The sequence below is a fragment of the Penicillium expansum genome, assembly GCF_000769745.1.
Source record: "Penicillium expansum strain MD-8 chromosome Unknown contig8, whole genome shotgun sequence".
Taxonomy (NCBI): domain Eukaryota; kingdom Fungi; phylum Ascomycota; class Eurotiomycetes; order Eurotiales; family Aspergillaceae; genus Penicillium; species Penicillium expansum.
This window is the reverse complement of record NW_015971309.1, coordinates 532,360-544,706: the sequence shown is the minus strand read 5'-3', so window position 1 is coordinate 544,706 and position 12,347 is coordinate 532,360. Positions and strand designations below refer to the sequence as shown.

Here is a 12,347-nt window from a genome sequence, read left to right as displayed (position 1 = left end):
AGGTGAGAGGTGAGAGGTGAGAGAGAAAGGTCGAGAACCCCGGATAATCCAGAAAGTACAGAAAAGGCCAGCTCGAGTCTCCGGGGGGTTTTTCTCCGAGTCCGTGACTACACTTTAGCCCTTTTTTCGTCACTTTGAACTCTTCTTTTTCTTTTAGAATTGAAAGCAATTGATAGTAATTTACCTTAAACTTGTCCAGGTGAATTTGAGCAATATCAATAGCTGTAATAGCTGTAATAGCTATAATAGCTGTTCTTCGCTCTCATTCGCATACGTGTTGCAATGCAATTCCAATCATGGTCCAATCTCAATAAATTGTCATTGCTTTTTTATAACTTATACTTTTATACTATTTTATATACCAGGATTAGATTCCACACGTGGCCACAGTGCGGCAAGTGGCCAATTGATGATGCACGTCACTGTGGCTACATCTTAATATATTTTGATGACATTCAATGACATTCAAGTGGACTAAATAATTTACCAACAATATATCTCCTATCAAAACTTAGCTTAGATTTCTGATGGGTTATGTGATATATCGCCCTTTAATCTTATGTATATTCATTTGAATTGGAGGACGGTGCTAGCAACGTTGCCTTTCTTCTTGGGATATCATATATCCCCAGGCTATGTCCACCGTGGCAACATCTTGACTATATCGGATCCAACCGGTCCGAAAACATTTCGAGTCTGGGGTTGGAGTGGCTCTTTTCCCTATTTTTATTCAGTGTGTCACTCTATGTTGACATTGATAGTAGTTATATAGTTCGATTTGAAGGGTTCTAGCACTGGGTGAAAAATTTATGGATCTATGGGTCCTATATAGATGTCAGTCTCAGTCTTTGCAAATATCCAAAAATGGACATCTCACTAGTTACAATCTAGATGCCTGTGACGATCCTTCTTGAAGGTTGGCTATGTATGCGGGCCTGGCCGCATTCCTACGTGATCTCGCTGGCTGGATTGTGGGCATGGTGGTAACATACTTTGTCGTTACGGGTGCCAAGATGATCGGGGAAAATGCCCTGACATGGAAACAGGCTTGCTACTATCTTGTAATCAGCACTCTGAATATTGAAGGTGGGGTATGTGAACTGGAAGATGTTCATGATGCGACCCGGGTGCATAGGATCTTGAATGCCAAAGATATGCATTACCCGATGACTATACATGGCTTTAAAAGCAGAAATCCTGCAGATATTCGAGGAGTAGATTGACCCAAATAATTATATCATGGTTATATTAGATAATTAAGAGTTCCCAGACACAAAAAGAAGCGCATCATGACAGAGATCAAGACGGCACGGGTATCGTATAAACGAGTGCAATACCTCCAAAAGTAGAGCCCAACCAACCATTGACAAGAAGAAGGAAAAGAATGTAAGAGAATATGTATCGGCCTCGCGGGCCCGCCACGAGAAATATGTGAATTAAGTGGCCTTCACGAAAGGCCAGCCATTCTCCCAGCCAAGTACGTTCCACGCGTATCTGTAGTTCGCGTTGTTGGGTTCCGTGGTGCTCTGCTTGGTAGCAAGTGGGTAGTAGTGGTAGTACATAACCACACCAAGGTCCTTGTCATTGACGACACCAGGGCCACCGGGTCCAAACACCTGGCCGTGGCTGGAGAGGAGCATGGTGCCACCGGTCTCCTTGCAGGACTTTCCGTCGGCGTCAACCTGTAGGATTAAAAATGTTAGAGTGGGTGACTTTGCGAATGGGTAAGAAGATTGGTAAACATACAAAGTCACCAAGACCGGTCGTGGATCGGCAAACACGAATGTGGTACTCGGCACCCTCAGCAGGGAATGTCTTTGTGTAACCGCCCGCAATACCAGCGGAGTAGAGGAGGTAGTAGTAGTCGCCGTACTTGAACTCATACGATCCCTCTTCGCGGTGGTTAAGCGTAGCATTCCAGGAGATTTGGTAGGGAGTGGCGCCCCCAACTTTCAGGGGAGTCTCCATCTGAACCTGGAAGATATCGCCCCAGAAGGAGCCAAAGTTCATATAGTTCTTGCCGCCGATGGTGATCCAGGCGGGATCGATACGGTTGTAGTTGTCATTTGCAGGGAGACCAACAGAGCCGTGGTCTGTCCAGCTACCAGGCTCCATGGTCTTGGATGTTGCTACACCGATCTGTGAGTTCTGGGTGCCGATCTTTGACAGGACGTAGTACATATAGTACTGATCGTTCTGGTAGTGAACATCAGGGGCCTATATGGTAGAGTACATTAGCTTTTGGATTTTATATTGCTTGCTGGCGGTTTTCAGGTTCTTACCCAGATATTCTTGCTGTCCACACCGTCAAGGGTAATCTTAGACCCATCTGGCAACGCCGAGCCAAGGTCCGTCCATGGACCCTTTACTGAAGGTGAGCTATGAGTGCTAACACCAGTGCCTGTCGAAAAGCGATAGTATTTCCCATCAGACACACGCTGGATCATGGCAGGGTCATGGGCCCAGCAGTCGCCTGTGCAAGGACCCCGGTTAGGGTATGCGCTGACAAGTGCAGTAAAGAGAAGCGGAACAAGACCAAACATGATGTATAGACAGAAGGAGAATCAGACTGTGAATTGTAAACATTCTGGGAAGGAGGAATTACGTCTCATTTATGTTGATTTGGTCTATGCCATGAGCAGCTCCCCTGGGTTGGGCCCCCGAAGTATGACCATTTCGTATATAAACAGCTGATCCAATCATCGGCTATCAACCCCTGTACATCGTATCTGGGCGATGTAAGGCGCATGTAAGTATTGAGTCCGGTCTAACTGGAGTCGGCCCCGAAAGGGATGAGCTCACTACCGAGTCCCAAGGAGTCCTGCTCCTGTGGATCCTTGGATTAGAAAAACAAGTGATTCCTGTATAAACAAAGAGGTACAATGGTGCATAGTGTATACATCTACGGACTATTCTGCACTGCATCGGCAATCTTATTTCATTTTGTGATGTCTCCCATTGTGCAAGGCGCATTTAACATAAATTGTGTTTAGCTTCACTCGATTAAATCCTCTGCAAATCTCCCCCACATGAGCTACACCGATAACCATCTGACCTAGAAACCTAGAAGCTAAAGGCCTCGGCAGCAGTCTCGGCATCAGGAACGGGATAGAAGATGTGTTGTTCGCTGCAAGTGCATGCTGGTTCCACATTCTCATCAGCAAGGGAGTGGGCATCTACCTTGACACTAGTGAATTCTATTCTCCTTGAGTGGTCAAGTCGACTTTGCAATTTTAATTCCATCCTCTATTCTCGTTATCTCCAAGAAAACCGTAGAATACATCATGTTCCACTAACTTGCGTGGCTTGACTCTTGTTTACGCCGTGTGGATGATCTGCGCCCATGTGGACCGATTGCGGACGATATCAAACCAATCATCTGCGAGGCCCTGTGCGTGAGGTCCGACACTAATTCAACTAGTATTTGAGATTGAAAAGAAGCTAAAGAAAAGAGTGCGTGTCATGCGCATTCGCCAAAGTCTGTGCAGATGATCAACTCTCATCAGAAGCGGGGGTTAGGACTCGTTTCGCCATGTTGACAGTGAATCACATCAAGTGCTAAAGACATATTCACTTGATTTGGCCTAAGAAAATGGCCGATTCAATCTGCACAACGAAAACAAATTCTCCGATATAACACGTCATTTACGCTATAATTTTCCCTATCAGACAACCGTGCTCTTGAGTCTCTTGGGCCTCGTTTTGCGCCCAACACCTGATATAGATACATTGTTTCTAATTTCAGTACGGAACAGTGTTTCTCTCAAGTAATCATACTCGTGCCAAGAACATCCAACTGGGCCGAGTCTCAATCTATAGTGGTTGAACATACCGCTATATTGGCAATCGGTGTCAAAGCGAGGCGGGGGCTGGTGATCTGGGGCCAGACTGGGGTAATTCGGGGCGGGTTGTGAGAGCCTCCTGGAGTAAAGTCTGATAGATCAGCATCACACTGCCGGGGCAGAGCACGAGGACAAGCAGCGGGTGTAGGGGAAATGTCTCTTGTTTTTTTACTGTTGTTTTATTTTTCTTTTCTTTCCCTCTCATACCCATCGAGGTTTGGCACATTCTCACACATTGCTGTCAAGGTGAACCAGAAACTATGCTAGATGTTTAGAGATCTTATATACAAATGTTAGCATACGACCTATGATAGAGTGAAAATGAGTTCAATTGGAAAAATCTAACAGACGTGTCCTTCTGATACTCCATGACACTAGGATGATCCTGTGAGGAGCAGCTGCAATCCTCAATGTTAAACACAAAATCCAGCCATAGCTGCCCACCCACATATCACCCGTTCTTCACTCTCAGCTCAAACCTCTCTGTATTTCAGTATTTGGGTCAAAGACCCCCCAACAAATCGTACATGGATGCCGCCCCTACCTTGATTATGGGGAGGCTCAGAGCCGAGTTGAATCAGTTCCCGGGCCTGACATGCTAGTCGGGTCTTGATACTGTGGGTTCCAGCGCTGCCAATCTGACTCGGGTTGGGGGAAAGGATATTGAGCACCGTCAAATGAACCCTGTTGCGGCACGAAATAGTTTGGCTGCATTTCCTGAGGAATGGGAGGGTAGCCCTGTTGCCAATATTCCTGCATTTGATCTTCCGTAACCTCGACCTGTTGCTTCCTTTCGATATCTTGGCTGATTATGTTCTTCAATTCTTTGATTTCCGTGAGTATCTCTCGGAGCAATTCAGTTTGCTCACTGTCGGTGACATTTGGGGTGGATCCAAGCGGGGAGAGATGGCTCGCATTCATGCTGCGAAGGCGAGAATATGGTTCTGGAGTCCTGGGGCTTACGAACTTGGGCTTCGAGACCGAATATACAGCATTGACATGGCGGTTGGGCCAAGATTTGCCGAGGTCAGTGGCCTTTTTCTCTTCACTAGCTAGCCATGAACGAAAAGAATCGACAACACCATATTTCGGGGTCGGGATCGTCTCCCCAGTGAGAATTTGTCTCCATTTCGGAAGAACTTTATCCAAGACATCATCTGAGAGAATTCGGTTACCTTCACCATCGGTGGCCAAGGCGACATTCCAGTAAGGAGATCGGACGGTCCAGGCAACGGAGCCAGTCACGTAAAAGACGTCGGTATGCTTTCTCATTGCGTCTTTGTCGCCCCGAGTCATCACATCCCGCATGTCATAGTCAAATTGTAGGCTTCGGTTGGGGTCAACGACGAGGTAATCATCCGTATTGTCTTCTTGAGCTTTCTGTCATGTCAGTATCGTTTAGCGAAGCTTGGATTAAACAGTATCTTTACCGTTCTCTTGATCACAGAGATCTTCAAATGATATCTGTTGATCTGGGATAGATTCCAACTTCTGCAACAGCCTTTCATGTGCTTTGTTATCCATGAGGATAATGAGCTTCACCATCCACCTCTGCCTATTGGTTAAAGAGTCGGGAACTTGGAGCCTCTCGATTTGACCCAGGATGGCAGGTGTGCCAAATGGGAGAAGAAGATGAGCTAATAGCTCTGGAATATCCGGAGAAACTGGCTTCTTCTCTTTGACGTCGCTAAGCCACTGAGGAAGGAATGCAGCAAGTTCCGCTGCCTTGCATATTTTGCTACCAGATAAGACTCGAGACAACAAATAGCTGACTGTCGCATCCTCTGGTGCAATAACAGCAAGAGAAGATACGGTGTTTTCCACCATAATGCGGTGTTCTGAGAAAGGAAAGCACCTGCAGAAATGTGAGAGTTAAGAAATGTGATTAAGTGAAGCTGGAATTGAAACGAACAGACAAGTGAAGACAGCAGCCTTGTGTAAGTGACAACAAGAGGACTGGAGAGTTGCAGGAGAAGTGTGACAAGATGGACAAGAGACTTGGGACGAGACGAACTTCCTAAAGAGACAAGTCGACACTTTAGGTGTCGCTGAGAGAATTGTTGGAGTTTGGATAAAAATGAGTGGGAGTGCAGGAAAATGGGTTGAAAAGGTGACAACAATAGAAGGAGACGAGGAGACCTCTACCATCTACGAAGGGACAGAGCTCAAGCACATGAGTTGCCTAACTAAGCCGTGTTAGTGTAGATGAAAGGAGAGCTGATGTGAAGCAAGGCGAAGGAGAAAAGTGCGGAAGAGTATGAGAGAAGAGTATGGGAGGTAAACAAAAAGAAAGCTCACACGGTTAGAAGTGGTTGCCATGTGAGCAATCCCCATACATTGATGATTTCCCTACATTTGAGGAGACTCTTTGTCAATCAGGTTAAATTTAACGACCATGTTTACAGAATTTCATTTTATATTCCCTTATACGAAGATTAGATATAAGAAACCAACCTGGTTTGGAGTAAATGCCAGCTATATCGATTCTTAAACAGGATATCTGTGATACAATTACCAACCCCGAAAGCTTGTGGGTTGGATAATGCCTAGGTGATGGTAGCTTGAATATAAAGATCAATTAACTTACTGCATATAGACACGGCCTGAGACATATCCTCGCTGAAGTATTATCAAGCCATCCATGGAGACCAAATGTGGATGGAACTGGTAAACAAATGACCATATACCCGAGGGGAGCCTTCTTGCCATAGCTTTCCGTCCTGTTTTGTTCGAAGATCTGGAAACTTGTAACTGTTTGCAAAGACTGCTCTCATCATATCGAAATAGTTCTAGTGGAAGCTTTATTATCCTAAAGTTTTGCATTCTGCTGGTCATGGTAAAGCCTTCGATGTATTCGTGCACCACAAAGATATAGCCGCATTTGTACTGAGTATTTAGCACACCCAGATCATTGAACAACGAATAGACCTTTGGCCACAAGTAAGTGAAGACAGGATTACTAGGATATGAGAGGATAAGGGAAGATGCGAAATGGAATCGTCCAGACAAACTAGATAAGTGAAGAATATGGTTGCACTTTGCACCTTAGTCCTGTAATAGCATCAAGAACTTCCGATGGATATTGCACCTGAAGTGTAAACATCTGTATGTCATCAGGTATTCCCAATTTAACATATCTTGAACCTTGCTCAGGCAAGCTTCAACTGCGTTGAGCAAAGCTTGTTCTCGTTGAGGACGAAAATACGATCACCGCTACCAAATGAGAAGATAGAAGCCCTATCATTAATAAGAATATTTCCGACATGGACAGGTGATTACATATGGCACTAAGTTCACGCCGTCACCATAGCCAGCATATGCATTACCCTGTGAACCTAGATACCATCAAGAATACTCACCTGGAATTGCAGAGACACGCCAGGCTTTCAACAATGGCCGAAATTTGATCACTTCAAATGCATTGCTAGAGAAAGAAAACCTAGCATCAAGTGTATAGAGCGGATTTCTAGAGCTCAAATCAACATATAAAGCGGTAGGCAAGATATCCTTCTTAACCTGGCCTTGTTATTCAGGGGCTAGTTATGTTCAAGCATATTCAAGTTTCAAAGAAACTTCTTCAAGTGATGTTAACACATCTACTTGACTTCCAAGTTCTACAATGGAAATGAAACGTTTGAAAATAGGCTCATTTCTGTGGTCTTGGAGTCGAATGTGTTGAGGTCACGTTTGATGTCTCGTCTTGCTTTAAACACGCCTGATAATTCAGGCAACTATAGCCTCCGACTTTCGGCCGATTTGCCCCTTTTTCTCTTCTCTCTTCCCAAATACTGTGGATCTTTGATTGTATCGCCAAGGGTAGATATTGAGGCTAACCCATTAAAGTGAGATACGAATGCGTAGAAAGTTCCATGAAATTTATGAGATCGCCTAACATTTGGGAATATTAATTGTTGCACGGTTCAGTTTCTGGCCAAATCTTGGGCCCCGCTTGACTGGGCCAACGACAGTGAGGCGAAGAGGAAGTTCAGACAATGCTCAATCTTTGAATGGAAGTTGACCAGTCGAAACAGGCCCTTAGAGCCCGGACCACGTCTCATCCGTTCTCACTACTGTTAATATGGGGTGTAAATGGCCAAAGCCATATCACAGAAAGTGCTATATACCGATCCGAGTCAAAAATTAAATGAGGAAATGGCGTAGCATGGTAGAAACAGTGTAAACAGACTCCAATCAAAATTTATACTGTTTGCCTGGAAGATTTGAGTGGCAAACGGCGAGAGAAGATATATCGAAGGCGACCAACGGTGGCGCATGTGGAAGAAAAATGCCCCGAAGCCCGCGGTTCAGCAAATCGGTTAGAATGGCCATAATTCAGGAGGGATCTGTGCGACTACAACATATTTTACTAAGGCTCAAGGGTTTAAATTAACTGCCCAATGCCCAACGCCCAAGAATTTCAATGTGCCGAGTGATGTTGGCTTGCTTTCGTCACACTTGACCCGTCCAACCCTGTCCGGTTTAACCTTTTTGGGACGTGTTCGGCTACCTGCCAGGGGCAAAAAGGGGCCTGAACGGAGTTGAGAAGTATTTATGGGCTGTTTGCTTGAGATTTTATAATTGGGAGAAGAATGTCTTTGAACTATAGCAGAAAACAAGTGGAATTTAGTGAAGTTTTTTTAAAGATAGTGGATCTCGTATACTTCGTAGAAGCCGTTTAACTGTGATAAGAGGAATATGAAACGGGGTAGAAGTCTGAGACTAGTTCTATTCTTAGGATAACAGGGCTAAATAAGGAGGAATTTATACACGATTGTCTTTGACTCGATTCTATAGTACAATATAGTACAATATAGTACATATTTAATATAATATTGTTATATAATATTCAACCACTTTGAGGTTATTCATGTTATTCATTTCCTATACTTTGTGTCTATACAAAACCCGTTCAAAGTTCCCATAAACCTGTCAAACCGCCCCCCAGCCACCCGACTCCTTTTCCCAAGACTCCACGTGCTAAACATCAACCTCCTCTCTTCTCCATATTTCCTTCCAATCTTCCATTCCATCCATCTTCAAGAACCTTCGGGGACCCGGTTATTCTCCGCGGCCATAATTCCCCTCAGGTCGTGAACTTGGTTGGTCCAAAAAAAATAATAAAAAAAAACCTCCTGCATCTGACCCCTCCTCGGCCCAATTTCAATCTGTCTCGTGTAGAGACAGAAATCTGCCCACCATGAATCAGGACAATTTCCCATTGAAATTCCGCCGAGCATCTAGCAAACTTCACAAAGAAGCCCCTAGCTTCAGTTCGCGCATTCTTCGGACTCATCAGAGCACCACATCGTTGAAACGCACCCCCTCCGCTCCAGTCTATCCACGTTCCTCTCCCAGCGGCAGCCGCGAGCATAATCGATCACGATCCAACGCCCAATTCCCAGGTTCTTCCTCGTCGTCTCTGGATCAGAACAGTGGCGGTCCCTCGCCTTCCAACGACGAATCAAGTGGCTTCTTCTCCAATTTGACCTCCCGGTCTCGCACCCGCAGCTCCAACCGTTTTTCCTACAACGAGCAGAGCTCGGATGAATTGAACGCCCCTTACGAAACGCGGGGCATGCTTAGTGCATTGGATGAGAATAGCGCCGAGACTGATCCTCACTCCCAGCAAAAGCCCGGACTTCGTTCTGCCCACACCAGCCCCGATACTCGCGGACGCCACTCACTCCGCCAGTCAGCTAGCTTCACCACTCTAACGCAACGAATGGATCCCTTCGCCCATCGCGAGACCGAAAGGCCTCCCAACAACGCCGCGAAACGATATTCCGACGATGGCAATCCCCCGGCCGCTCCCCGAACGAGACAGAGCAAAAAGGCCAGCTTCTCAAGATTCGTGGATAGTATGCTCGGTACCCCCGGTCGCAATATGAAAATTTCAGCTCCAGAGAATCCGGTTCATGTCACCCACGTCGGCTACGACAATCAGACCGGCCAATTCACTGGTCTTCCCAAAGAATGGCAGCGACTACTCCAGGAGAACGGTATCTCGAAGAAGGAACAGGAGGAGCACCCGCAAACTATGATGGATATCATGCGATTCTACGAAAAGAACACCCGTGGCGACAGCGATGATGAAGTATGGCATAAGTTCGACAATGCGCAAGCTGCTCAAGCTGCTCAAGCTTCCCAAGCCACCAGCCCAAGAGAACAAACATCGCCACCGGGAAGTCCACGATTTCCGCAAAATCACGAAAGCAGCTTTGAAAATCCGCGATCGCCCCCGCCAATCCCTCGCGGGCCTCCGGCAGGTCCGCCGCCGGTCATGTCTCCTCCAGTGGGCGGTATGGTGCCCCATCGTGCTCCCCCAAAACCGCCCACTGGGATGACTCCCTCCCGCCCTCCTCCTCAACCCCCGGTCTCAAATTCGTACGGAGTCCCACAGCGAGCTCCCCAGGATAATTATGCTCCTACGTTTGGCACTCCGACTATCCCAGAATCTGAGCCATTACCGGCATCGCCACACCGTAGTCGCTCCAGCTCCCGAAATGGTACCCCTGCCCCCAGCATCCCCAGCATCCCGAACGTTCCCAATGTCATCGCATCCCCAACACAATACCAGCGGCAACAGGAGCAGGTCATGGCCGCGGCCCAGCAAACTTTGGAACGGAATCGTACCCAACGCCAGCAAGCACAGCAGCCGCCGGCCATATCCACGTCAACTACTGCTCCAGCACCAGATCTTTCGTCTGGGGCGTCACCCAGTACGCGTGCTCCACCCGCTGCTAGACCTAGACAGCGCCAGCAGCGACAGAGCAGCTCCTTGGATATTCGGGCGCGCTTGATGTCGATCTGTCATCCTGGTGACCCCACGCAAATCTACTACAACTTCAACAAAATCGGCCAAGGTGCTTCGGGTGGTGTATACACAGCGTATGAGCATCCCCACAACAACTGTGTTGCCATCAAACAGATGAATCTAGACCTGCAACCTAAGAAGGACTTAATCATCAACGAGATCTTGGTCATGAAAGATAGCAAGCACAAGAACATCGTGAATTTCTTAGAGAGCTTCTTACATGGCCTGGATCTTTGGGTTGTGATGGAGTACATGGAAGGTGGCAGTCTGACAGACGTGGTTACCTTCAACATTATGAGCGAGGGACAGATCGCAGCTGTTTGCCGAGAGGTGAGTACAGAATGATTGATTCCGTCGCAATATAAGACGACGAGATGCTAACTATTTCGACTAGACTCTGGGCGGTCTCCAGCATTTGCATTCCAAGGGTGTCATTCATCGAGATATCAAATCCGACAATATCCTACTGGCAATGGATGGTAACATCAAGCTGAGTAAGTTCCACCCTGTGTTGTGTCGAAATCATGCTAACAATCTCCAGCCGATTTCGGTTTCTGTGCTCAAATCAATGATTCGCAGAACAAGCGGAACACCATGGTTGGTACCCCGTACTGGATGGCTCCCGAAGTTGTTACTCGCAAAGAGTATGGCCGCAAGGTCGACATTTGGAGTTTAGGCATCATGGCCATCGAGATGATCGAGGGCGAGCCACCGTACCTGACAGAGTCCCCGTTGCGAGCACTCTATCTGATTGCTACAAATGGAACACCCACCATTAAAGATGAGCACAATCTATCCCCGATCTTCCGCGAATTCCTTCACTTTGCCCTGAAGGTTGACCCGGAGAAGCGGGCGTCGGCCCATGACTTACTGAAGGTATTCACTCGTTCCTATTTCCCATGGTTTTCATAGCGATAACTGACATTTTGCCCTTTAGCACCCATTCATGTCTCTCTGCGCACCACTATCGCATCTCGCCCCCCTCGTCAAGGCTGCTCGTCTCAGCCGCGCCCAAGAAAAAGCCCAAAAAGGAGGCGCTTGAAGATGATGCTGATGAATGACCGCTTTTTTTATTTCCTATGTTTCGGTTTTATTTCGTCGTACTTGATATCTCTTGACGTCTTGCTCAGATACCCCGTCACTCCCAATGTTTCTTCTAGATCCCGACGTGCACTACAGTCCGTTGTTGGAATCCTTTTATGTACCCAGTTTACTTCTTTATTCACCTCTTACATCGATTTTCGATGAAAATGACTCCATTCCATGAGCATGTTGCCTGTGATATCTGCTTTGCCGCTCACTGTCTCTGTATTGAATTTGATGTCCATGTAATTTCTTGTAGTTGTATTTGCCCAATTTATTTTCGTTAGTTCATGATGAATACAAGCAGCTAATGAGCTTCGAAATTCGAAATTTTTATGCTACATCACGTTAGGAAGTACTCCGTATGTGTGCCTAACATAGTGGAGCTGTATTCAGCCACAACCGATAAGCAGATGTGGGAAGAAGAAACGGAGTAGCCTACACAGTACTCCGTAGGTAGGGCGAAGTCCTAACTAGCGTGGACCAAAAAAAGAAATTGACACAAGGAGGAAAAGAATGAAAAATTATGTTGTAGAAGCTCAATTCCCAGGCAGACATAATGTACGGAGTACTTAAGAAAAATTAGTTCAATTTTGATCCCTTAGCCA

General features: G+C 46.4%; 3 protein-coding genes across 3 annotated transcripts; 1 reads left to right on the top strand and 2 right to left on the bottom strand.

Annotated features, from left to right (window-relative positions):
- Positions 1 to 1,436: 1,436 nt before the first annotated feature.
- Positions 1,437 to 2,543, bottom strand: PEX2_004580 (Glycoside hydrolase, family 43; the record flags this gene model as incomplete). Its single annotated transcript, XM_016737735.1, has 3 exons — positions 1,437 to 1,682; positions 1,747 to 2,217; positions 2,283 to 2,543. The coding sequence occupies 3 exons, from the start codon at positions 2,541 to 2,543 to the stop codon at positions 1,437 to 1,439; spliced, it is 978 nt and encodes a 325-aa protein (XP_016598791.1).
- A 1,860-nt stretch (positions 2,544 to 4,403) lies between these two features.
- PEX2_004570 (uncharacterized protein) lies at positions 4,404 to 5,669 on the bottom strand (the record flags this gene model as incomplete). Its single annotated transcript, XM_016737734.1, has 2 exons — positions 4,404 to 5,218; positions 5,273 to 5,669. 2 exons carry the CDS (start codon positions 5,667 to 5,669, stop codon positions 4,404 to 4,406), a joined length of 1,212 nt encoding a protein of 403 aa, XP_016598790.1.
- A 3,370-nt stretch (positions 5,670 to 9,039) lies between these two features.
- On the top strand, positions 9,040 to 11,698 carry pakA (mitogen-activated protein kinase kinase kinase kinase STE20; the record flags this gene model as incomplete). Its single annotated transcript, XM_016737733.1, has 4 exons — positions 9,040 to 10,986; positions 11,051 to 11,150; positions 11,198 to 11,532; positions 11,594 to 11,698. 4 exons carry the CDS (start codon positions 9,040 to 9,042, stop codon positions 11,696 to 11,698), a joined length of 2,487 nt encoding a protein of 828 aa, XP_016598789.1.
- Between the last annotated feature and the right edge of the window lie 649 nt (positions 11,699 to 12,347).